Source organism: Notothenia rossii (genome assembly GCF_949606895.1).
Source record: "Notothenia rossii genome assembly, chromosome: 1".
Lineage (NCBI taxonomy): Eukaryota > Metazoa > Chordata > Actinopteri > Perciformes > Nototheniidae > Notothenia > Notothenia rossii.
In genome coordinates, this window is record NC_136912.1 from 91,552,844 (window position 1) to 91,567,181 (window position 14,338).

The 14,338-nt window shown below is 40.9% G+C and overlaps 1 protein-coding gene across 1 annotated transcript; it reads right to left on the reverse strand.

Annotated features, from left to right (window-relative positions):
- Positions 1–36: 36 nt before the first annotated feature.
- On the reverse strand, positions 37–10,099 carry gtpbp6 (GTP binding protein 6 (putative)). Its single transcript, XM_079682821.1, has 11 exons — positions 9,874–10,099; positions 8,861–9,148; positions 7,885–8,022; positions 7,740–7,810; positions 6,291–6,421; positions 6,148–6,218; positions 3,797–3,955; positions 3,049–3,257; positions 1,844–1,992; positions 1,321–1,473; positions 37–678 (listed from the first exon to the last, which is right to left on the reverse strand). Exons 1-11 carry the CDS (start codon positions 9,974–9,976, stop codon positions 546–548), a joined length of 1,605 nt encoding a protein of 534 aa, XP_079538947.1. The 5' UTR covers positions 9,977–10,099; the 3' UTR covers positions 37–545.
- Positions 10,100–14,338: the final 4,239 nt, after the last annotated feature.

Below are 14,338 nucleotides of genomic sequence, written 5' to 3' on the forward strand. Positions count from 1 at the left end.
ATGCACTATTTTTACAAAATACATTCTTTAACACAATTATATTGTTAAATATTTTATTATACTGTATAATAAATACAGAAACAATACATTCAAGTACAATTTTCTACAGAAGCTCTTGAGAGGCAAGTCTGATCTGGATGGTTGTCTCTCCTGTCGTTATGTCTTAGGAACAGGTGAAAAATCAAAATGTAACCTGGATATTAAGTCCGTAAAAAATAGTTTTGCTCCCAGAGCCGCTGCCACTTCTTTTCCGGTTAAAACTGTAGTTTAATGTATTCTTCTATTACCGGGGAAAAAACATGAACTCTTAGTATTTAACACAAAGGGAGGTAGTGGTGCACACTGGTGACCAAAATGATAACGAAACATGATCCTGATGACTTCCCCCCACCTGTTTCACAAATGAAAAGTCAATAAGTTACGACGGTCCTATGAGGGAAAGGGTGAGCGCCAAATACTGTCCTGAAGCCCACCCTTCCTTTATTGTTTCCCTCTCTTGCTTCTTTTGCATTTGTGTTGGAGCTGGAAGTCCCCCCCCCCTCTCTTTATCTGCCTTTATCAGTGAACAGTTTCTTGTAGCGTCCATAAGCCGCGGCGCTGATGATGACGTTCACTACCGCCGAGCCGTCGTCTGCATCCACCGCCACGTCCTGCACCGTGGACTCCTTGTACAGCCAGCTGAGGACAACAAGCATCAGCTGTTCAACTCATTTATCCAGAAACAGTTAGAAATACAATCATAAGACGGAAGTTAGAGATAAGATAAGAGATAAGATAGTACTTTATTGATCCCAATTTGGGAAATGTTTGTTGCAGAAGCAAAAAAATACATGGAATTAGACAACAGGAAAGTAGAAAATATCCATGTTGAATTCACAAACTAACAATCTAATTCACATTAGATATGTGAAATAGGACAATGTAATCTGAAGCTTAATATTTGGGGCTCAGACACTGAGTTGAAAAATATATCTTACTAACAAAGAGCAAATGTATTTAATTATACGGAAACATTTACTCGCTAAAAAACACCTCACAGCTAGCGTTCCAACACATTGTACGTTATCTCTTACGACATCTCTAAGCGGTTGACCAATCACAACAGAGCCGGCCAGCTAGCCAATCAGAGCAGACTGGGCTCTGGTTTCAGACAGAGGGTTAAAAGAGGTGCTGCAGCACAGGCAGTATGAGAAAAGTAAAGAGCTTTTTGAACATGAAAGCATGGAGACATGTCCCAGTAGAGACACTACATACAAACATGAACCTGAAAACGAGCAGAATTTGTCCTCTTTACACTATTCTTAAATAATCATCTCTCACCTTAACTGAGGAGAGCTGAGGTCGACTTTCAGATCTAAAATGTGTTTTCCCGTGGACTTCAGGATCTCCTCCTCCACCGCCGCACTCAGCTGGTCGAGGCCCCGCTGCGTCAGAGCGGAGATGGGCAGCACGTCGGGCTCCAGGCATTTATAACTGACGGAAAATACTTTATTATTAGAGACAGTATTATCGTCAAGGTAACCGTATTCATTCAAAATACACACGAACAAAGGGGGCAATAAACCGATGTATACCCACATGAAGGTAAACTTATGAAAACTAAATGTTATGTCTCCAATAGTTATCTGGAGTCATTGTCTTATATCGTTTTTTGGTATATTTTCTGTAAAGATGGCATTTAATGTCCAGTTTGTGATGCAAGGAAACTTTAGTACTTAGATCTTATTGGCTTGCAATTAGACGGTTATATTTCCTTTCCTTTATTTCTGCTTTAAAAAAAAATCTTATTTTCAATTCTTAAAAGATCTTAAAAAGTGTTTGGATATCAGTTTTATTCTCTTACTCGTCAACAAGGTCGATTTTATTGTGCACTTCGATCATGGAGCTCATCAGCCGCTCGGGGGTCTGCAGGTTCTTCAGGACGCTCAGAACGTTCTGCTTCTGGTTCTCCGTCTCCGGGTGACTGATGTCTCTGACGTGCACCAACAGATCCTGCAGGAGACATTTATACTTCTCCTATTATATTGTTTTTCATCAATATATTATAGGTCTCAGATATATACAGAACATGTCTGTGATTGGCTCCAAACACCAAACAGATCATTGCAGCATTACCCATAATCCCCTCTGTTTCAGCCCTGTTTCCAAAGTGATGATTCTCTGTCTGTTACTTTAGATGAAAATAAGGAGCCCCTCCCCACGCCCCTCTGAGAGAGATTTAGTTACAGAGAACACAATGGTGCTCTAGGAGGAGATTCAGGTGATAAGGGGGAAGGAGGGGGGTTACCTTGGTTGCTGATTGGCTAATGGTTACACAAGACAAGACATCGTTATGACATCATAAAGTGGCCAAAATCTGCTCAGCTAATTTTCAGACAGGTTTTTATAGAAATGGATCAGGACAAAAAGAGAGAGAATCTTTCAGAGTCTATTTCCACAGAGGGGACACATGTTGATGTAGAAGAGACATGAAGAAGAGGGGACACATGTTGATGTAGAAGAGACATGAAGAAGAGGGGACACATGTTGATGTAGAAGAGACATGAAGAAGAGGGGACACATGTTGATGTAGAAGAGACATGAAGAAGAGGGGACACATGTTGATGTAGAAGAGACATGAAGAAGAGGGGACACATGTTGATGTAGAAGAGACATGAAGAAGAGGGGACACATGTTGATGTAGAAGAGACATGAAGAAGAGGGGACAAATGTTGATGTAGAAGAGACATGAAGAAGAGGGGACACATGTTGATGTAGAAGAGACATGAAGAAGAGGGGACACATGTTGATGTAGAAGAGACATGAAGAAGAGGGGACACATGTTGATGTAGAAGAGACATGAAGAAGAGGGGACACATGTTGATGTAGAAGAGACATGAAGAAGAGGGGACAAATGTTGATGTAGAAGAGACATGAAGAAGAGGGGACACATGTTGATGTAGAAGAGACATGAAGAAGTGGATTTTGCATAATAGGTGACCTTTAAAATTAAATAAATCAAAGTGCTTCTGCTCCTCTGTCCTCTGGCTGGGTGCAGCGGACTCTCACCGAGTGCTTGATGTCGTCCAGCGTGGCGGAGAAGGAGTCGATGAGCAGGTGGGGCAGCTGCGACAGGAAGCCGATGGTGTCCACGTAGAGGACGGGCATCCTGCAGGGCAGCATGCCGCCGTGCACCGTTACATCCAGCGTGGCGAACAGCTGGTCTCTGGGCTGCATACCCCCGTCCCCCGTCAGAGCCTTGATCAGGGTCGTCTTTCCTGCACACACCATGGAGGGAAAACGTGTATTTATATTGCACTTTTCAACACAAGTAGTAAGAGTTGATTTATTTTCAATTCCCAGAATTAGGATATTTAAACCTGTAATTCTAGTGCAATAACTACATTTATTTTACAAGATGAATTACATGTATTAATTTAAGTACATTATTTACATGTATTCTGATAATTATTATTTTTATGTGCTATAAATATAGTTTTTTCCTTGTGCCTTAAATAACATTATTATATGTATTCTAGTGCATTGATTAGATTTCGTCTATAGAAATTATTATATTTATTTTTGTGGAATTAATGCAGTTTATTTTAGAGCATTAAAAGCTGTCATTCAAGTGCAATAATTATATTTATTCTAGTGAGTAATAATTCTAATTATGTCATTGCGTTTAACCGATATTTAAGAACCTGTGTTGTCAGATGTTTATTTATTTTGCTGTTTCCCTGCGTCCATATTTCTCCTGTATTCTGTACACTGTAATGTATTCCCAAACAGAGCCTGCCTTTGTACATCCTCTCACCACAGTTGGTGTATCCGAGCACGGAGACGACGGGGAACTCTTTGTGTTTCCGCTGAGAGCGCAGCAGCTTCCTCTTCCTGCGGAGTTTCTCCAGAGCCAATCGGATCTTCATCTCTCTCTCCTTCAGCAGACGCTGCTGCACCTCCATCAGAGTCTCTCCTGCAGGGGGGACGTCCCAGAGTTCATCACTAACATCCAGACGTGTGTGTGTGTGTGTGTGTGTGTGTGTGTGTGTGTGTGTGTGTGTGTGTGTGTGTGTGTGTGTGTGTGTGTGTGTGTGTGTGTGTGTGTGTGTGTGTGTGTGTGTGTGTGTGTGTGTGTGTGTGTGTGTGTGTGTGTGTGTGTGTGTGTGTGTGTGTGTGTGTGTGTGTGTGTGTGCGTGTGTGAGTGTGTGTGAGGTATATGCAGGAATCCTGAAGTCAAATTTAATATCTTTTAAGACCTTTTTTAAGACCCTTTCCATACATTTTAAGACCTCATCGCAACTTTGAGTTCTAACCGGTTACATTAGCAACACACTTTGTCTCACATTTACTATATTGATTGTAAGATAGCAAAACTAAACAGAGTGCAGACCGACTACTGAAGCCTCCTCTTCACATGAACTTCAACCTCTCTGTGAAGGTCAGGTTTAATGCAGTATGCTGCTTTGTTGCTTCTGTACTCTGTGCTCTTTCATTCCAGTAAAACTCATCAGAAACCATTAGAAACCAGTATTTGACCAATAAACAAAACAATTGACAAAACTTTGAACTATGAAATATGTTAAACTTTGGTGAGCTTCAGCGGGGTAATGCCATATAGGAGCTCCCTCTCAAATACCCAGGGGTTAAATTGGGCTGGGGCTGTCCGGGGCTAAGCCCTGGCACATAGGACGATGCTCTGACGTCATCACCCTCACACATTTGTCATATGTTTACAAAAAAGGATATATATGTTAAGACTTTTCTCGTTCTTAATATAGACTATATTTAGGGTCTATATGTGTTGACTTTACTTTAAAATAGCAGATCTCTGTGACCGGATATAGTTTGGCTTAGACCCCGGCCCCACGAGGACGCATACGGTAAAATGCATACGCAAGCGCAAAAAAGTCTTCCGTTCACACGCATTCGATTCATTAATGTGTCCTTTCACACTAGACCGCTGGAAATGCTGGAAACGATGTAGTACATATGTCAGGCCTGTAAGTGGCGCTGCTGCCGCCCGAAATACACCAGAAGCAGCGAAGAAGACCCCGGAGCATGGTTGCCATGGTTGCCCTTCTGTTTATTCTCCGCGGTGGACGGCGTGTTCTCCTGCTGTATATCTCTCAGGTAGTCCACCAGCAGATGAAAAACACCCACCTCTCCGCCTCTTCCAAGGAACGAGGGAACCGTGCGGCAGAGCTTATTATTATTTATTGAGCTTTAAAACAAATTGATAACGACTCTGTTCTCTGTATAATAATATAATAATATTTAATAAACGGTGACTGCCTCTCTTTTCCTCCCCCTCTTCTGACAGCCCAGCAGCAACAGGAGACGTGGGGAGAGGGAGGCGGGCTATTTCATCGTTATTAGAAAATGATCATATAGGCCAGGGCTTACACACGGAGCCGTTGGACCCACAGAGCGTTGCGTATGCCGGTCTACCCACCTTGGGACCCGTTACCGTAGTCGTTTAGTTCCCCCCCACACACAGAGCGGAGCAAGGCAACGAAACTTAAAATAATAAGCAGCATTTTACGGCGTGCTATGCATGGGGCCGCCTTGGGGGGTTTCCCGACATGTCGTTTCAGTAAATTAAAGGGTGTTTCATGTTGTCGTTGCTGTGGACCTTCTTAATACCTTGGAAAATGCCGTTTAATACTTTTTGATAGCCTTAATTTTCGCTAAATTGATTTATCAACTTTTAATACTTTTTAAGACCCCGCGGACACCCTGGGTGTGTGTGTGTGTGTGTGTGTGTGTGTGTGTGTGTGTGTGTGCATGTGTGTGTGTGTGTGTGTGTGTGTGTGTGTGTGTGTGTGTGTGTGTGTGTGTATGAGTATATGTTGGTGTGAGTGTTGGTGTGAGTGTTGGTGTGAGTGTGCGTGTTGATGTGTGTGTGAGTATGTGAGTGTGTATGTTGGTGTGACTGTTGGTGTGAGCGTGAGTGTGTTTGTGTTGATGTGTGTGTGAGTATGTGAGTGTGTTTTGGTGTGAGTGTGTGTGTGTGTGTGTGTGTGTGTGTGTGTGTGTGTGTGTGTGTGTGTGTGTGTGTGTGTGTGTGTGTGTGTGTGTGTGTGTGTGTGAGGTGTGAGTGTTGGTGTGAGTGTGTCTGAGAGTGTGAGTGTGTGTGTGTGCCTCCATTCATCTCTGTGATGTTACCTGAGCCTCCGATGTATCTGGAGCCTCCGCCCTGCTGATCCAAGTTTGCCATTTCATTTCTCAGACGGGATCTGCCACCGTAAAATAAAGACCGATTAAATTACATTTCGGAAACAGAAACACTTAATGAGTGTGAAATGTACCTTAACAAAGGGATTTCTGCCAGAGAGATCTGTAGCTTCGCCTCTTTAGTCCGGGCGTTGCAGCGGAAGATGTGCAGGACCACGGAGTATCTGTCGAACACCTTCAACCCCCACGCCTCCTCAAACTCCCGCTGTGTGGAGTCAAATGGCTTTTATTATCAATTCATCCGTCAAATGATTTTCTAGATTCACTGTTTGGTCAGAAAAATATTTAGAAATGCCAGAAAAACTCAATATTTAACAAACAAATGAGTGCTGATCATTTTTCTGTAGATTGACTCATTCATTAGTGTGAAACTCTCAGCTCGTGGCATCAGGAAGAAGCTTTCCCTTAAAGACAGCAAGAGAAGCTGGTTAACAGCTAACTGTTTTACAACGTAGAAAAACTCAGATTTGATATTTATTATTTGGCTCCCACAGCGGAACTGCTTCTATAAAACAAACAAATGAGTAAGAAACTGCAGAATTTAAATATGCTAATACTTTAAAATGTTGACTTATCATTGTAGCTTTAATATTCATTAAGTCTTTTATTCATTGCTCTTCAAGTAGGTTTTCCCATACAAGGAATTGCTTTGTTGTTTTTGTGCTTAACATAAAAACGGCTTTAAAACTTACGTCAATTAAAGGGGACCTATCATGCAAAATGCACTTTTTGATGTCTTTTATACATAAAGATGTGTCCCCGGTGTGTCGGGGAACTCACGCAACGTCAGAAAATAAAACCCTCTCTCTTTTCCTCTGTACCCAAATCTCTAAAAACGGGGCTACAACGGAGCTGATCCAAATTTGCGTCCGATATGACGTAATATCTGAAATGTGGACCCACGGCCCAATCAGAAACGTTGCTATCAGAAACAATGCCCGACTGTTTTGGACGTAATATGGTCGGTGTTTACATTAGCATGGCTAACACTCAGAGCTAACCTGTACTGGAGAGCATGTGTGTGAAGAAGCAGGAAGTAAAAAGGAACTCACCTTGTGGTATAACCGGCAAGAGAGAAAGCCTTTGAGCTCCATACTGTTTCAGAGATAATCCTTGATAATCCATGATATGGCGTTTCATCACGGCAGCATTTAGTTTAGACAGTAGCTGCCGGGTCCCGCATGAGCTCAGCCCCCTCCTTTTTATTTTTATTTTAAAGCTTTATGCCCCAAATCAGCACTTTTGAAACAGGAAGTGAAATAGAGGGATATGAGGCATGGCTAGAACGGGTGACCTGTTTGGTATTTTGAGCAAAACACTTCATAGACATGTTTTTTATATATTTGTATATATCTGAGACCTATGCTATTTCCTAAAAATAGCATGATAGGTGACCTTTAACTAAAAAATAGCAAAGAAATGTCACACGACAAAGGTTAGAAAAGTACAATATATTTGAATTAAAATGAAAGAGCAGTGTTAGTGTTGTGCATGGATGTGAATGAGTGTGAGCAAAGGTTCACCTCCGCCCCAGGAGAGAGGCGCTCCACGTTCACAAACACGGCGTTGATTCCTGCTGTTTGTCTGATTTTGTCTAAGGAGGAAGTGAAAGCTGTCAGATGTTTTACTTCCCAGATTCACAGAGCGTACAGAGGGAGCAGATGTTACCTGCCAGAAGCTGGAAGTTCCCTTTTCCAAATATCTTCTTCTTCTCTGGAGTTTTGGTGGAGAGGACGATCTTATCAACGACCCTCCAGTTTTCCAGCGTGTTCACCAGACCCTCGGCCTCCGCCATCATCAGCCCAGCTGCACAGAGAACAACATCATACTAAAACCCCACAGTCGTACACTCAATGTAGAGATACAATCATTAGCTGTTAAATCAACATCTAAATCTATTCTGAGGTTTTCTTTGTATTAAAAAGGGAAAAAAAAATCTGGTTCTTCCAATGGGAAATATTTTGGTTTCTTTTACTCTTCTATCACAGTGAAAATAATATTTTCGAGAGATTATGGGACATTTTTTGGCTTTGGGAAACACTGATACCAGAGTAGTGGTTCTCAAATGGGGATGCGCTGACCCCTAGGGGTACGTTGGAGTACTGCAGTGGGTATGTGAGATTTATTTTATGTTAATGGCAATAAAAAAATATCAATTTTCGGAAAAGTAACGCAGTTTGAGCCGTGTGGGTTTTATATTAACAGTTACACATATTTCAAAACGCGAAGTGTAATAACTGCAGTGGCCTTCCTGTCACTGAGAATAACAAAGGTCCTCAGTGAAGAACAAGCCCATGTTTCTCACTACATTGTAAGTACAACTTATTAAAAAGATCAGTTCAATGCAACTAATGTCCTCTTAGTGTTATTGCATGATGTTAAAATTGGTTTGCCATGAATTTAGTGATGGATTGTAAACATTTGAAATGTAGCATTTAAGTGTTTCTCAGTTACAAGGTTGTTATTTTAATAAATCAGACACCATACCTCTTTATATAGGCATTTCTTCCCTAACAAATGGTATTTGCGCTGATCAGGGGGTACTTGGCTGCATTTTTTTTTCAAAGGGGGTACATTATTGAAAAAAGTTTGAGAATCACTGCCATAGAGGTACATAATCTCCCCCCCCCTCTGTGAGAGTTACCTGTGGTCAGGTGCTGCTTCCTGCTCCCCCACTTCACATCAGGATGCACGATGAACACTTTGAGCTGCTGACCCGGAGCGAGGCCTGCAGGAGCGTAATCCAGGAACAGCTCCTCCACCTCCCCGTCATCCAGGAGATCCTCTTCATCTTCATCCCCTTCCTCCTCCTCCTGCTGACCTCTGACCCTGAACTCATCAGAGTCCCGCCCCCTGCAGGAGGAGGACAGAGCAAAGCCTCTGAGCAGGCTTCCTGCGGCTGCTCCCTCCACCTGAGAGGAGCTTCTGTGTCCTGTGTATGGAGGCAGATTTGACACACTTTATTAATCACACAATGGGAAAATCAGTCCGTTTCATTCTGTGTGTGTGTGTGTGTGTGTGTGTGTGTGTGTGTATGTGTGTGATATTGAGTTATGCTGCTGAGAGGCTAAACGTGTCTCCTCACGTTGACGCGCTACAAGAAGAGTCCGTGCTGTGGCTGTGGTTGTTGTTGATCATGATGTTTAATGGAGACATAATAACATAAATAATCTTCTTTGTAGGACCCAAACATATCCTAGCTCACCCTCTTTGTCTTCCACACACGCCCGGCACACAACAGGTGGAGTAAATACCTTACACCACAGACAGGTGATAACTGCCGGAAGTGACCAATTATAACTGTGTGTCTTGTAAACAAATAATAACATACATAATAAACAATGGCAAAATAAGCATGTTGGGTCCTACACTGTGGGTATACATTGATACTGTAATGGTAGTAAGAGGAAATGAAGGGAACATCTTAAATAGGCATATGCAGAAATAGATTTCAGAATAGAAAACAATAAAATAATACAGTATTTTTGAAAGGTACTTATTTTGCTTTTGGTGGAAACAGAAGAAAGGTACATTTGAATATCAGATTTTCCACACATACACAGGACTCATATATATTTGGTTTACATACATTTTTATTAGGGGTTTTACATTTACACATTTCACATTTACACAGTGACCTGTATGAAATGTCCTTACCTGCTGCATGAAGCAGTGTGCACGCGGCTCGGTGTGCGCGAGGGGGTCCCTGCAGCAGAGGGAGGGGGGGCAGGCGGGAGAAGATCCTCCTCAGTGCTGTCATTATGACATTTTATATAGTCAACTTTATATATTCATATCTAAGTAACTCATAAACAAACTCACAGAAAACATGCTACTTCCCAGCCATTTTAGAGCATGCGCAGTGGGGGTGTTTCTTCTTCTTTGTGGATGACAGTAACCTGCAGAGCCACACTGCTCCCTGCTGGAGGAGGAAGGGTATTTCTGGTATCATGTGTTTGTTTTTTGGTTAATTAATAATTACAAATGTTTTAAAATGTTCACTTAAGAAAATGTATTATTTGATAATAGTAGGATGTATTTATTTGGAAAAATATAATGTTATTGTTTTCTATGTATTTAACAAGAACCCTTAAACATCAACAACAACAACAATTATATGAAATTAAATAATAGACGTGCCAGAAAGATCCTGATGATTTATAAATAAGGCTAAGCCTAACCCTTAATACATGTTTTTAAAGATTTATTATCATAGTTACAAAAATGTTAGGTGTTATATTCAATATAAAATTACTGGTGGATTAAATAATGACATTAATATCAGAATAAAAAGTCAAATAAAAACAATTTATTTTAGCTTTGGGCTCATTACATCCAATGCAAAGAAAGTGGGTAATATTAGGAAAGTACAACACGATTCAGAAATACAGAATTTAATTTTTAGAATAGTTTTAAGATTAACCTTTGGCAATTTATAAATAATTGTTGAAATAAAATACTATCTTGATATATTTTGTAAATTGTTTTAAAATTCACTTTTTAGTTGTTGCAAAAATACAGATTTGAAAGGATTAATATTTTGTCATTTGAATATCAGATGTGGTGTGCACGTTTTCATCTCGTGCATCATCACCATGATTATTACGCAGGCGCATGGGTGTGGCCGCGTGACGTCAAAACGAGTCAGACAGGTAGACAGAGCTCCATATACAGCCTTTCCAGGATTTATGGCGATGCACACTGAGAGGGATTTACAGGTGTTTCTGTGAGTGAACATACATGCTAACAGTTTATTATATTCATTATCAAAGGTATTTATTTAAAGCGGAGCTCAGGAATGGACCAACAAGCTGCAGCATGCTGACATGACCTCACACTGAGGGAAGGCGTGTGTGTATCACCTGAAAATAGGGAAGTGAATCTTCCTCTTGGGAATGGACCTTACTACGTTTTCCAGTGTAAAGAGGAAACTATTTCCGGAGTGGTTTCTGGTGCTTATCTCCCGGACTGTCCCTCAGAGGGAGATGCCAGCTGGGGGCTGGAGGACTCTGTTCCTGCTGGTGCTGCTGCTGCCTGTCTGCTGCTGCGAGGTGAGCTCTCTAATATATATATTCAGAGGTGGGAAGTTACTAAGATGTACTCAAGTCCACTTAAGTACAATGTATGTTGAGTTACTTGTACTTTGAGTTTTTCACTATTTTTCTACTTTTCTGAGGTAAAAAGTGTACTTTTACTCCACTACATGTATTTAATACCTTTAGTTACTTTACAGATGGATGAATGATGTGAAATATAATCAAGTGTTAAATCAGACTTTGGTTACACCTGGAGTAAATTCACAAGCTACCCTGCAGTATACAAAGTCATTCAAACTAGCTGCACCTTTAGCAGCTTTGAGAACACTTTAATGATCAATCATTATAAAATATATATATTATTCTGAAATTGACCAATCTGCACAATGACTACTTCTACTTTTGGTACTTAAAGTATATTTTGATGCTGATACTTTTGTACTTTTACATGAGTAACATTTTGAATACAGTACTTTTACTTGAAACAGAGTATTCTACTTCTACTTTTACTCATACAAGATCTGAGTACTTCTTCCACCTCTGATTATATTATATACCATATTATGTTATATTGTATTATGTTATGCTATATTATATTATATTATATAATTGTATTTTATGTTATGTCATTGTTTATGTTTTACACATTCTCAAATGGAGCAACTGAAGTAAATTTCCCACCGGGATATTTCAGATTTCTTATGCTTGCCACCTTCACAACACTGACCAAAAACACACCTCTTCAGGCTGGCTTTTAATGTGTGAATTATGTTGTGTTGCTGTTTTAATATTTTTATTTTATTGTATTTCCTTTTTATCACCACTGTAAAGTATCTTTGAGCCCCTGAAAAAGCGCTTAGAAATTAAATGAATTATTAATATTATTATTTCTCCTTATTCTGCCCCCCAGAGGAGGAGTGTGTGCTGCGTTTGGTGGGCCGTCCCGACCAATCTGCACAATACTTTTACTTTTGGTACTTTAAGTATATTTTGATGCCAATACTTTTGTACTTTACTGGAGTAACATTTTGAATACAGGACTTTTACTTGTAACAGAGTATTCCTACACTCTGGTTCTTCTACTCTTACTCAAGTACAAGATCTTAGTACTTTCCCCACCTCTGATTATAGTATGTTACAGCGACGTGCGGTCTGCCTCCCCTGTCATACTCCAATGTAACGGAAAAACAACTAAAGAAAAACTAAATAGTAATAATAATAAAATTTCTCCACTGATCTGTGTTGTAAGTGTGATTTATGTATGATTCCAATCGCTTTTTAAAGTCAAAATCAGCAAATGTGCCGAGCTCCGCTACAACTACGGGTAGCGATGAGAAGTGAGGCAGGGACGAGCTCTGCCTCTCGTAAGCCCACAGTAACTTGCTGGAGCGCGGGCACTAATTTAGCACGGGCACTTATTTTGTGAGCGCGCTCAAGCCAGTTACTGTGGGGTGAGGTGAGGCACAGATGAGATCTGCAGATGAGATCTGCCTCACCTCAGAATGCGTCACCCCACAGAAACTGGCTGGAAAGCGGGCCCTAAGCTCATGCCTGTTACCATCTCACTGTAGGTCACCAATGTAATGTTTGTAGATCCCTTTATTACATTTATTCTCGCCATCCATAGTCTCTAAATAACTTATTTAACGTATATATGATATTTAGGCTCGCTGGTCTCATCATATAACGGCAATGAAAAAAGCAGCAGGAGAGGCAGCCATAACCTCTGCCGCACTAAAGGGGCGCACGTGAGCCCACAGGTTCTTGTTGCTACTGTTATTCTACACAGAGACGGTAGACACAAACAACAAACTAGACTTTTGAAATTACAGGAAGATAAGGAGGACTTTTACAAAAACTAATAGAGATTGTTGTCCAGAAGGAGAGCATGGACTTCATCTTCAAGTCAAGGTAAGACCACAATTGTAATGAAAATGGGATCTTACTAAGAAAGAACAATCCAATATTTAGATGTTGGGGTATCCTTTTGTTGAACGGTCTGTTTAAATTAATTGAAGCATCGGACTAAAAAAGCTTTTGAAAATAGCTGAATATTTCGATTAAGGTCAAAATATATTATTTGTAAATCTGACTCTGAAAGAGTCAGTGCCTCACCAGCCATGAACCTCACCGCACGTCACTGGTATGTTATGTTAAATTATACTATATGATATTTAATAATTGTATTTTATGTTATTTCATTGTATCACTCCCACACATCAGAGACTGCACTGACCTCACAACCTTCAAAAAACGTACAAAAAACTCAGCTCTTCAATCTGGCTTTGGATTGTTGTTGTTGTTATATTGCTTGATTTTAATTTGACTTCAACTATATTTATTTGTTCTTTTCTTTTCACTATCTCTGTAAAGCGACTTTGAGCACCTGTAAAAGCGCTTACAAAATAAATCTATTATTATTATTATTATATGTTTTACCCATTCTCAAATGGAGCAACTGAAGTGAATTTCCCACAGGGATATTATGATTTGTTATGCTTTCTCATTATTCCCCCAGAGGAGGAGTGTATGCTGGGTTTGGTGGCCGTCCATCTCCCTCCCCTGTTTCCTCCCCCAGTTGTTGAACTCCGTGAACCTGTCCATCGCGTGGCGGCGGGGGGAGGAGGTGGTGCTGCGGTCGGTGTGGAGGGAGGATGGAGAGGTGGAGGAGTGGAGCGTCAGCAGGTTCTCCAGCCCGGAGGACGCCTCGCTCTCGGGGAACTTCTCCCTGCAGATGCCCAGCGTGGCAGCCTCGGAGAACAACACCCACTTCAGCCTGGTGGAGACCTCCGGGGGGAACAGCAGCTCGGAGCTCTGCAGCGTCTGTCTGCAGACTGCAGGTCAGTGACACTGTCTATATTCCCATTGAATACGGCCGCTCTGAGGCTAAACTTCACTCATTGATGTGTGAAGTGAACCGAACATTCCCCAAATATGGCCGATTACAAAATAATGCTAAAAAGTGTGCAGTTACAGAAATCAGTTTAAAGTACAAAACAAGAATATAATTAGGCCTACATTTGCAAATTAACAAATTCATCAAAATACAATAAAAGCACATCCCAGTTTCTTACATATTTATTCTT

What these genes read in the sequence shown, in the direction of transcription:
- gtpbp6 (XM_079682821.1), bottom strand. Translation starts at nt 9,976, where the DNA reads ATGACAGCACTGAGGAGGATCTTCTCCCGCCTGCCCCCCCTCCCTCTG. An exon ending in GAAGCAGCACCTGACCACAG is followed by an intron (nt 8,023 to 8,860) that starts GTAACTCTCACA and finishes TTCTCTGTGCAG; the next exon opens with CTGGGCTGATGATGGCGGAG. An exon ending in GCAGAAATCCCTTTGTTAAG is followed by an intron (nt 6,219 to 6,290) that starts GTACATTTCACA and finishes TTACGGTGGCAG; the next exon opens with ATCCCGTCTGAGAAATGAAA.